The sequence below is a fragment of the Phacochoerus africanus genome, unplaced genomic scaffold (assembly GCF_016906955.1).
Source record: "Phacochoerus africanus isolate WHEZ1 unplaced genomic scaffold, ROS_Pafr_v1 Scaffold_77, whole genome shotgun sequence".
NCBI classification, from domain to species: domain Eukaryota; kingdom Metazoa; phylum Chordata; class Mammalia; order Artiodactyla; family Suidae; genus Phacochoerus; species Phacochoerus africanus.
Window position 1 is genome coordinate 1 of NW_025927449.1, and position 12,359 is coordinate 12,359.

The 12,359-nt window shown below is 45.0% G+C and overlaps 1 protein-coding gene across 1 annotated transcript; it reads left to right on the plus strand.

The window, feature by feature from the left end:
- The first annotated feature begins 2,625 nt into the window (after nt 1-2,625).
- LOC125119345 (PRAME family member 27-like) lies at nt 2,626-7,132 on the plus strand. The gene is made up of 4 exons (XM_047766184.1): nt 2,626-2,912; nt 3,669-4,247; nt 5,235-5,761; nt 7,128-7,132. Exons 1-4 carry the CDS (start codon nt 2,626-2,628, stop codon nt 7,130-7,132), a joined length of 1,398 nt encoding a protein of 465 aa, XP_047622140.1.
- Nucleotides 7,133-12,359: the final 5,227 nt, after the last annotated feature.

Genomic DNA, 12,359 nt, shown 5'->3' on the forward strand with positions numbered 1-12,359 from the left:
CCTTCCTTCCTTCTTTTCTCCTTCTTTCCTTCCTTCTTTCTCCCACATCAGGAACAAATTAAGCCTAACCTGTCTCACACCCAGGAATGCAACTGCTCATATTAGCAAAACTCAATTAATGCCTGTGGAGTGAATCCAAGAATAATGCCGTGACTCCTATGCACCCCCCCTCCACCACCGCAGGCCATTTTTGTCCTTCTCGAATGAATCTGATTCCATCAATTCATTTGAGGAAAGACAAAAATCTGATCAGGATTAATCTGATGGACCATCAGGAATCTAGTTAGGTATAGATTTCTGATTAGAAGTTTGCAGTTGGAAAGGGGGAGGGTGTGATTAGAAAGGTCTATAAAATCCTCAGACAGCAAAGAAAAGATGCAGACTGTTCTTCCTCTGGAGTCACCACCTGGATTCCCCACCAGGTCTGAGGTCTCAGCATCCTACCAACCACATCAGAGCTGGTAGGTTACAAATCTGTTAAGGAAACCATGATTTTATTTATGGTAAGCTGGTCTTGAATGATGGCATGCAGCTAGGGATGGCCTGGAGAGCCATCCTTGTTCTTCCTTTTCAGAAAGAATAGATTTAAGGCTTTGGTTTAGTCTATAAGTTCAGTTTGGCCTTAATCCTAAACATTTTTATCAACACTTTGATTTATAACATTTTAAAATATCTTAACCAGATTTTTTAAATGAAAAAAATCTAACTTTGGAATTATATTTCTTGATATTTAAAATATTTAGTTTGGGGGAGTTCCCGTCGTGGTGCAGTGGTTAACAAATCTGACTAGGAACCATGAGGTTGCGGGTTCGATCCCTGCCCTTGCTCAGTGGGTTAACGATCCGGCGTTGCCGTGAGCTGTGGTGTAGATTGCAGACGTGGCTTGGATCCTGCATTGCTGTGGCTCTGGCATAGGCCGGGGGCTACAGCTCTGATTAGACCCTTAGCCTGGGAACTTCCATATGCCGCGGGAGCGGCCCAAAGAAATAGCAAAAAGACAAATAAAATAAAATATTTAGTTTGGGGAGTTCCTGTTGTGGCGCAGCAGAAACAATCCGACTAGGAACCATGAGGTTGCAGGTTCAATCCCTGGCCTCGCTCAGTGGGTTAAGGATCTGGCATTGCTATGACTGTGGTGTAGGTTGCAGATGCGGCTCAGATCACACATTGCTGTGGCTGTGGTGTAGGCCGGCAGCCGTAGCTTCGATTAGACCCCTAGCCTGGGAAACTCCATATGCTGTGAGTGCGGCCCTAAAAAGACCAATAAATAGGGAGTTCCCGTCGTGGCGCAGTGGTTAACGAATCCGACTAGGAACCATGAGGTTGCAGGTTCGGTCCCTGCCCTTGCTCAGTGGGTTAATGATCCGGCGTTGCTGTGAGCTGTGGTGTAGGTTGCAGACGCGGCTCGGATCCCGCGTTGCTGTGGTTCTGGCGTAGGTGGGTGGCTACAGCTCTGATTGGACCCCTAGCCTGGGAACCTCCATATGCCATGGGAGCGGCCCAAGAAATAGCAAAAAGACCAAAAAAAAGACCAATAAATAAATAAATAAATAAAATATTTGGTTTTTGGAGTTCCCATTGTGGTGCAGCAGAAATGAATCTGACTAATAACCATGAGGTTGCTCAGTGGGTGAAGGATCCAGCGGTGTCGTGAGCTGTGGTGTAGGTTGCAGATGAGACTTGGATCCTGTGTTGCTGTGGCTGTGGTGTGGGCTGGCAGCTGTAGCTCTGATTGGACCCTGGCCTAAGAACCTTCATGTGCCGCCAGTGCAGCCCTCAAAAGCAAAAACAAACAAACAATCCCCCCCCCACCAAAACCTTTAAAATATTTAGTTTGTGCACAAATGGCTATTGTCTTAGGGTTATCTCCTTAATCTTTTCAGTCAGGTTACCTGTGGTAGCTGAGGATGGAGGCTGTGCTGGCCCCTGTGCCCACTGCTCTTATTTTCATAGTTTTATGTCATTAAGTGAAGGTCTGAGAATTTTATCCCACCCCCCCCCAAAAAAAATTGGGGTCAGCTATCAGGCTCATGGTACCCACTTCCCATTAAGAAATAATTAAGCGGAGTTCCCGTCGTGGCGCAGTGGTTAACGAGTCCGACTAGGAACCATGAGGTTGCGGGTTCGGTCCCTGCCCTTGCTCAGTGGGTTAACGATCCGGCATTGCCGTGAGCTGTGGTGTAGGTTGCAGACGCGGCTCGGATCCGGCGTTGCTGTGGCTCTGGCTTAGGCTGGTGGCTACAGCTCCAATTCGACCCCTAGCCTGGGAACTTCCATATGCTGTGAGAGCGGCCCAAGAAAATGGCAAAAAGACAAAAAAAAAAAGAAAGAAAGAATTAAGCAAAGAAGCAAATGGAAATGGCTAGGCTACTGGTGGATATTTCCTCTCAAGAGTACTAGAGCGATGCTTGTTCTAATGCCAGAAGCAGCAGAGCTATGGTTTCGTGCCCGCTGAACCTAATGTGGAATTTGGGTAAACTGAGTCTCTTCCACCACTGCCAAAGCAGTGACTTTGACCCTGAGTTAGTTCCTCTGAAGGGTGAGGAAAAACAAAGGCTGTTTGGCCTGAGGAGGGGTCTTGTCCCTTGTAGGTTTCCACAGGATTCCTTCAGAAGCTGAGTCAGGATGAGTATCCAGACACCACCCAGACTGCTGGACTTGGCAGCAAGAAGCTTGCTGAGGATCGAGGCCTCAGCCATCGCTGCTCTGGAGTATCTGCCCCCGGAGCTCTTCCCCCCACTGTTCATGGAGGCCTTCTATGGGAATCACAGGGAGACCCTGAAGGCCATGGTGCAAGCCTGGCCCTTTGTCCGCCTGCCTCTGGGGGGCCTGATGCCGAAGCCTCATGTAGGAACCTTACAAGCAGTGTTGGATGGACTTGATATCCTGCTTGCCCAGAAGGATTGCCCTCGGTGAGTCTGATCTAGGTAACCTGGTAGGGTCCTAGGTGTTTCTAAAGATACTGCTGGGGTCAGGGAGACTGAATGATCAAGGGGTGTACCAGAGGCTTCTGATAGTGCAAATGAAGAAGCTCAGAGGCTCCAGCCACTGCAGAGTTCACTCTGGAAATGTCTTCTGGAAATGTAGGAGTCTCTAAGATGGAAGCCTGAAAGAATATGACCTGCTTCCAATGATGCTGAAATGTACTAGCAGTGGAGAACCAGAAAAGACGGAAGGGGAAAAGGAGATAGAAGGAAGTGAGGCCAAGAGGGAAGAAGCTGACAAGGCAGCAGATGATGTCAGGGATGTGAATAAAAGCACAGGTGGGAAGTCAGAGTGTTGCCTCAATTCTGGGACTGTGGTTTTGTTCAGCGTGGATCTTTTTTTTTATATATATATACATTTATTTTATTTTATTTTATTTTATTTTGTCTTTTTGCTATTTCTTTGGGCCGCTCCTGCGGCATATGGAGGTTCCCAGGTTAGGGATCCAATCGGAGCTGTAGCCGCCAGCCTACGCCAGAGCCATAGCAACACCGGATCCGAGCCGCGTCTGCAACCTACACCACAGCTCACGGCAACGCCGGATCATTAACCCACTGAGCAAGGGCAGGGACCGAACCCTCAACCTCATGGTTCCTAGTCGGACTCGTTAACCACTGCGCCACGACGGGAACTCCTTGGTGTGGATCTTAAAGCATCCCAGTCGATCTGCTTTTTCCCCATAGGAGATGCAAACTACAGATTCTGGATTTAAGGAATACTGACCAGAATTTCTGGAGAATGTGGTCTGGAGCCAGAGCCCATGTGCGCTCCAGCTCACCTCTGGCACCAGTGGCTGAGGACAGGTCAAGGACAGAGCAGCCCTTGGCTCCCTTAGAGTTGTTCATAGAACTTCACTTCACGAAGAGGACCATGGATGAATTTCTCACCTACCTCATCAGGTGGGTGGAACAGAGGAAAGAGTCTATCCACCTGTGCTGTAAGAAGCTGAAGATTATTTCAATGTCCAAGGAAAATATTAAGAACATCCTGAGTATGGTGCAGCTGGACTGTGTCCAGGAGTTGGAAGTGAATTGCACCTGGCAGCTGTCCACCCTGGCTTTGCACGCTCCTCATCTGAGCAAGATGCGCAATGTTCAGAGAATCTTCCTCTCCCACGTCCACGTGTCTCCTTTTGAGGAGCAGGAGCAAGAGCAGCAGCATGTTGCTCAATTTACCTCTCAGTTCCTTAGGCTGCACCACCTCCAGGACCTCCGTATGGAATCTCCATCCTTTTTGGAAGGCCACCTAAACCAGATGCTCAGGTGAGGGTGGCATCACTGGCTAAGGGATAGTGAACACAATAATAGAGCCTCAAATGTATTGTCTCATTGGCTTCTTTACCCCTCAGTGCAGTATCACATAAGCACAGAAATTAAGGTGTGGGACAAAGTGGGATCAAAGCTCTGGAAAAGGACACCATACTTGGAAACTGTAATTTAGGGGGCGTACTGAGGTGGGTGCGTGATTTCTTCTTTAGGAAGACATGTTCAGATGTCTTCAGAGAACTGGTAGATGAAGGGGCATTGAGAAGACAAAAACCACAGTTTGTCTAAAGAAAACTGTGCTTACCAAGTTTATGACCACACACAATGTGCCTATCTTAAAGCCTCCATCTGTAAAAGATTGTTCTATGCTCCAGATAAGGTAAATTAACATACGGCAAAGGCATGATTCTGGAGATGATGGTAAGGGAGCTGGAACCAAAAGGATACTTAGAAGTGGTAGATGGTTTGCAGAAGATGCAGGCATGAAAATGAGCCCCTGTAGACTGGCAGCTGATTTTGTGGGATCTTGCTCAGGTTAGGTTTTTAAGCACATCACTTGAAAGACTCACAGAAGATACAGGTACCTAGGTCCAAAATAGGGGCCAAAGTAACCTGAATTGAAAGAATCTTTTAATCTCACCTCCCAATATTAACTTCAACAGTGCTCATTCCTGATTGAGACAATGTTCGGCTCTCCTCTGAGCGTGTTCTAGACATGCCATTGTCTTCATTAGGAAGTGAAGGATGTTGTACTCTGCTTGACCGATGAGGAGAGAGCACTTTCAAAGATTTGTGCAATTGTCTCCATCACACATTAAAAGTGAAAGGATTCAGCTTAAAATGCAACTGGGCATTCTGGGTATTGACTCAGATAAACCATATGATCAGAACCACTTTGGCTTTGGGCAAATCATTTGTCTCTCACCTTGCATTTGTCTCTCACCTGTACCCCAACTTCCCAAACCTAATTGTGTTTCTCCCCAGGTGCCTGAAGACCCCCTTGCAAAGCCTTTCAATAACTCACTGCCTGCTAACGGAAGAAGACGTGATGCATCTGTCCCAGTGCCCAAACATCGGTCAGCTACATGGCCTGGATCTAAGCGGTGTCATGCTGACTGAATTTAATCTTGAGCCTCTTCGAGTTCTGCTGGAGAAAGTGGCAGCCACCCTGCAGACACTGGACTTAAATCTGTGTGGGATCAGGGACTCCCAACTCGAAGCCATTCTGCCTGCCCTGAGCTGCTGCTCAGAGCTCAGGTCCTTCAGCCTGTGTGGGAATCTCCTCTCCATGGTTGTCATAGAGAGGCTGCTGCATCATACGGATGGGCTGCCTGTTTTAGATCTAGAACTTTATCCTGCCCCTCGTGAGAGTTACAGCCCTCACAGGGTTCTCCACCCAGAGAGACTTGCCCAGCTTCAGGCTGAGGTGTTGAAAATTCTGAGAGACTTGGGACGCCCCAGGACCATCTGGCTTAGCTCCAGCCCCTGTCCTCACTGTGGAAATGACACATGTGATCACTCACAGTGCCCATTATACACTGCTGTACTCTCCTTACCTAGTTGGTTGCTTCTATCAAAAGCTTTTCTTCTGGGTGCTAGGTTAGTGAAACCTTGGACGTAGGCTCATCATAAAGGGAATCGAGACCCATGGTTTAAACTTTCAGCTGAGGGTGAATGACAAGGAAATGGGACCCAGCAGGGGGACAGGGATGCAGATGGGAAGGTTGACTTGGGGATTTGATGGAACCTTTGGAGACACCTGTCTATAAAAGTCAGAAACATAACCCCAAATATTTGGAATTTGGAGGGGGATTCAGACTTGAGACACAGGTTAGAGTTTTCCTTAGATGGATGATTGTGAGAAATGGTCATAAATAAATAGACCCTCTTGTAAGTGAACTGCTGTCCTCCTTAACATATTATCTTGTTTTCTGTGTTTACATCTCAGGAATCTCTAGTTACCGATGGCGGAAAAAAAAAGACACACACTTGTCTCCAATTCCAAACTCTTTGTTACCACAGTTCTTTTTTCTGAGTCACATCTTACGTCTTACTTATTTTTGTGACTGTTCAGTGGGTTAATACAAACAACAAGAATATACACAGTGGTCAACAGTCAATGAGCTATTACTGTGAGAGCTTAGCCAGACTCTGTGCGTCCTCCCCAACCCCATGCATGTCATGGGTGGGATGTGTTCCTTTTTGAATTTATCTGCTTGTGGCTGCCAAAGACAGACACGGTCCTTTTTTTTTTCCCTTCTTTTTTCGGCTGCCCTGCAGCATATGGAGTTTTCTGGCCAGGGATTAGGTTCGAGACACAGTTGCAACCTACACCGCAGCTGCAGCAATGCCAGATTCTTAACCCACTGTTCCAGGGATTGAACCTGTGTCCCAGAGCTCTCAAGACACCATCCATTCCATTGTGCCACATGGACGTTCCTTTTATCAACATATAAAATCATATAGGAATGAATGGCTTTACTGTTTTTTGTTGGTTCTTTTTCTTTTTTTTTGTCTTTTGTCTTTTGTCTTTATAGGGCTGCACCTGAGGCATATGGAGGTTCCCAGGCTAGGGGTCTAATCAGAGCTGTTGCTGCCAGCCTGCCAGAGCCACAGCAATGCAGGATCTGAGCCATGTCTGTGACCTACACCACAGCTCATGGCAACCCTGGATCCTTAACCCACTGAGCTGAGGCCAGAGATTGAACCTGCAACCTCATGGTTCCTAGTCAGATTCATTTCCGCTGCACCAAGATGGGAACTCCTGGTTTTACTGTTTTTATACCACATTTAAAAATTACACCTTTCGTAGGTAGGCTAGGTTATCAACAAGAGATGCACTTTATTCTCTTAACGCCTCCTTCTCCTCCCTATTAGGGTAGACTAGTATAGCATGTTTTGACATCAGCACATCAGGATTCATAAGAAAATAGCTGTTGTATACAGCATATAGTCAGACATCTGTATCCTCAGTTCCAAAACCTCATATTCAACCAACTACAGATCTCGTAGTACTGTTTACTAAAAATTCCCTGGCTCTTCTGTCTTAGCAGCCTATTATGATCCAGCAAATATGTTCCCTTATTCTTTCTTCTCATTTGTAGACTTGCACTATTGCAAATATTCTGTATAGAGTCATAGACATTATTGATTGCCTCCAGATGTTTAACTGTCATCATTTATGTCAGTTGTACATGGGGTAATACTGGAGTCAATCTTACAAAGTAGATGAGATATAAGTTATAAAACTAGTAACATTAATCAGTTCATAGTACAGCAGAGAGAGGCACAAGGCATAAATAATTTGAAAACAGCAAGAGAGAACGAATTAAAGAATGATTTGTAGAGCGAGGTGTAATCTGGTTACAGTAAACCAGCAAGTTCGCAGAGGATTTAAGAGCAGGAGCCAAATTCTGGAGGGATCAGGTAGAGAGAAAAAAAAGATAAATGCTTCGTCTTTGTTTACAAAGATATACTTTGTCAACTTGTTGTAGGTGGTGGAGTAAGAGGAAAGATTATCTGAGAACAAAGATGAAGATTAGCATGTGTAAGAACCACTGAAGTGAAGTTGAGTCCATAAATAAAGGTTTGCAGTCTGGGTGTTTTTTATTTGTTTGTTTTTTTCATTTTTTTTTTTTTTGTCTTTTCTAGGGCTGCACCCACGGCATATGGAGGTTCCCAGGCTAGGGGTCCAATCAGAGCTGCAGTTGCCAGCCCACACCACAGTCACAGCAACGCGGCATCCGAGCTGTGTCTGCAACCTGCACCACATCTCACAGCAATGCTGGGTCCTTAACCCACTGAGCAAAGCCAGGGATTGAACCTGCAACCTCATGGCTCTTAGTCGGATTCGTTAACCACTGAACTACAATGGGAATGCCAGAATCCCAGTCTGTTTGAATGGCAGCCAAATGTACACCATATGTGCACCTTCCACGTAGCAGAGACCAAGCTCTCCAAATGCAGAAAGGAAAAAAGGAAAAAGCTGAAGTAAGGGGAGTAGAACACCTCCAAGGGAGCCAAGGGCTGTTCTTTCCTTGAACTGTCCTCAGTCACTGGTGCCATCAGGGAGCTTGAGGACACGTGGTCCTTGTCTCCTGACCACATGCTCCAGAAGTACTGTCCAGTATTCCTCAAATCTGCAGTTTGCACCTTCCTATGGGGAGAGAGCAGATCAGTTGGGATGCTTTAAGATCCACATTGAACATGGAATGAAAACAGCTTTGAGATCCACATTGAACACAGAATGAAAACACAGTCTCAGAATTTAGGCAACACTCAGACTTCCCACCTGTGCCTTTATGTCACATGGTCACATTCCTGACATCGGGTACTCCCTTGCCCTCTTCTTCTCTATCTGCCTTGCTTACCTCCAGCTCCATTTCCCCTTCCAGCCTTCCTGTTCTCCACTTCTAGTGCCTTTAAACATTCCCGGGAGGACATGCGGGCCTGTTCTTTCAGGTTCCCCTGCATCTTAGGCATTCCTACACTTCTATGTGTGTGTCTTCTTTCTTTCTTTTTTTGCAGTGGGGGCCCGCACCCAAGGCATATGAAACTTCCCAGGCTAGGGGTCGAATCGGAGCTGCACCTGCCAGTCTACACCACAGCCACAACACCAATTGTCTCTTCAGGGACTCCCATTGCATTTAGAATGGTTCAGCAATGAGGTCCTACTGTACAGCACAAGGGACTCTATCCAATCTACTACAATAGAATATGATGGAACATAGTATGAGAAAAAGAATGTATGTATGTGTGTGTGTATATATATATACACACACACACATATGACTGGGTCACTATGCTGTACAGCAGAAATTGACACAATAGTAAATCCACTATACTCTAAATAAAAATAAAATAAAATAAAATAAAATAGTTAGGAAGCAGAGCAAAGGAATGCCTTCAATAAGCCCAGACTCTTGCATTTTGCCATACATAGAAAGGCATGAAAATCATGAACATGAGATGTATCAGTTTTGTCACAGGCAGGAATCTTTTGATGTTTTTCTAATTTTGTTTTCTTTTAGCAAAGGTGTCTGTATGTCTGCCTCCTCCCTTAACTCTTTGGAGAAGCTCCTCAGAGTTGAGAGGCGACTTTTCTGGGCTGCAATGCTCAGGAAGGACATATTTCTCAACAGAGATTGTTCATTTTTGGTTTGTGGACATGCTCTTCCAAGGACTAATCTCAATCCAAAGTGCCCTGTCCTCACTCACCTGATTTCTAGGAGTTGGGTGGAAACTCTTCGTACTTTCTGTCTTATTTTGCTGTGAATCTAAAGCTGCTCTTAAAAGCAAAGTCTGCTTTATAAAATATCATTGCAAGCCTTTCAGCTCTAAAATTATAGGCCTCTATATATTAAAAAAAAATTTTTTTTCTTGGATTTCCCATTGTGACTCAGTGGTTAATGAATCCAACTGGGAACCATGAGGATTTGGGTTCGATCCCTGGCCTTGCTCAGTGGTTAAAGGATCTGGTGTAGCTGTGAGCTATGGTGTAGGTCAAAGATGCAGCTCTGATCTGACTTTGCGGTAGCTCTGGCATAAGCTTGCAGCTGCAGCTCCAATTAGACCCCTAGCCTGGGAACCTCCATATGCCGCGGGTACAGCCCTAGAAAAAGACAAAGAAAAAATTAAAAAATTAGAAAAAACAGTTCTTGTTTATTGACCTTTAAGCCAAGTTAAACGTTTTATTTTTTTATTTTTTATTTTTTTGTCTTTTTGCCATTTCTTGGGCCGTTCCCTCGGCATATGGAGGTTACCAGGCTAGGGGTCAAATCAGAGCTGTAGCCAGCGGCCTACGCCACAGCCACAGCAATGCGGGATCCAAGCCGCATCTGCAAACTACACCACAGCTCACAGCAACGCCGGATCCCTAACCCACTGAGCAAGGCCAGGGATCGAACCTGCAAACTCATGTTTCTTAGTCGGATTCGTTAACCACTGAGCCATGACGGGAACCCCAGCCAAGTTAAACATTTTAAAAAATACTCATGTACATTTCTTTTTTGCCCTTTCCAAGGCATGCAGAAGTCGCCTGCCTAGGGATCAAACCCAAAAATACAGCAGTGACATCCTTAAAGTTTAACCTCTGGCCAGCAATAAATTCCCTCCCATGCATTCTTTAAAAATACTAATTACCTATTAATCCCATGCAAACTATTACATTTAGAATGGATAAACAATGAGAGCCTACTGTATAACACAGGGAACTATATAAAATCTCTTAGGATAGAACATGAGGGCCGATGATATGAGAAAAAGAACATATATATATGCATGATGTGAGAAAAAGAACATATAAAAGAATATACACATATATGGATCACTTTGATGTACAGCAGAAATTGTCACAATATTGTAAAGTCAGTATAATTTTAAAAATAATTTAAATAAATAAATAATTTTTAAAAAATTTAAATACTAATTACCTTTATAACTTTAATTCTGTTTATAATTTTCAAAGAAATTTTGTATTTTAATATTTCAATAAAGCACTGCGGAAAATATTTATACTGTAATAGCATTTATGAAAAAGCAAAATTTTTAAAATACTGAACATTATAGTCCTGCTTGCAAAATTAATTTAAATCCCCTGATCTGATCTACCAGCAGATGGCCTAGGAGACCTGAGGCTCAGAATATCTCAGATCTATCACTAGAGATGAATCCAGTTTCCCCTACCCGCTCCTTGCACTGGCTGCTTGAGCAGCTTAGGCGAATAGGATTCAATGATGGGCCCATGAAAAAGCCGAGTCTCATTTCAGGTCCTGAGTTTTGCTGTCGTCCCTGTTATAAGGACCCGAGGGTAAGCAAGAGGAATGAAGGTAAGGGTTGTGTCCACTAGGGGGGAAAAGAATAAAAAGGTCCTTTTATTTGAGCACTTACTCTGTGCTAGCTCCAGGGCCAAGCTTTCAACCACTGTCATCTCATTGGATCCCATTAAAATTCCCTAAACTGAGGGTGCATCACTATTCTCATTGTAGGGGAAACTGACACTCTTGCCTCAGATCCCATCAGCACATGTCCCTTCCCTCCTCCGAGTCAAGGATCCCAGCATCTGGATCCTTAGCAGGGAGCCTCCATTTCCGTGTGCTTTGTTTACGGCCACTGTGATGGTAAACTTGGTGTGTCAGCCTCACTGTGGGACAGCATGCCCAGACAGCAGGTCACACATTAATTCTGGGAGGATCTGTAAGGGCATTTCTGGAAGAGATCAGACTGGAATCAGTAGTCTGGGTGAAGACACTCGACAATGGGAATGGCCTGGTCCTACCCTGCGGGGGCCTGAATGGAACAGGTAGGGCAAATGCTCTCCTCTCTCTTCTTGCTCATGAGCATTGGAGCGTCTGACTCTTGACCTTGAGACTCCTGGATGAACACCAGTGGTCCCCTGGTTCTCAGGTCTTCAGCTTTGACTTGGAGCTACACCCTCAGTTCCACTGCTTTCCAGCCTTAAGACTTGGCTGGACTTACGCCACTGGCTTTGCTAGTTCTCTGGCTTCCAGACAACTGAATGTGGGACTCCCCAGCCTCTATAGCTGTGCAGGCCTCTCCCAATAATGCATATCTGTCTCTACACATACACGCAAATCTCCAACAACATGCAATTGAACTGCTCAGGTTCGCTTACCCACAGATACCTTTCCACAGTAAACAGAGTTCTACAGCATCTGTAGCTGGCTGATTCTGAGAGTGTTGAACTGAGGATGGAGTGGGCCAACTATGAGTTGTATACAATATATAACAGGTACATTGTATATACAATATATAACATTGTACCTTCTGACATGCTGATGTCAAACATGATATACAAGACTTCCCTGATATGATAAACAGGAGTTGTAAGGATAACAATGTCAATTCCCCATTGACATAACCCCTCCCTGAAAGCATAAAACTTTTATATATTTTTAAAAATTTTTGCCAAACCCATGGCCTGCAGAAGTTCCCATGCAGAGAGAGAATGTTGGACACAACAAGGATACACACACACACACACCACACACACACACGTGTGTGCGTGTTTAAATAATTTTGGAATAATAATATATTTTTAGGGCCGTACCCACAGCATATGGAAGTTCCTGGAGCTAGGGGTCAAAACGG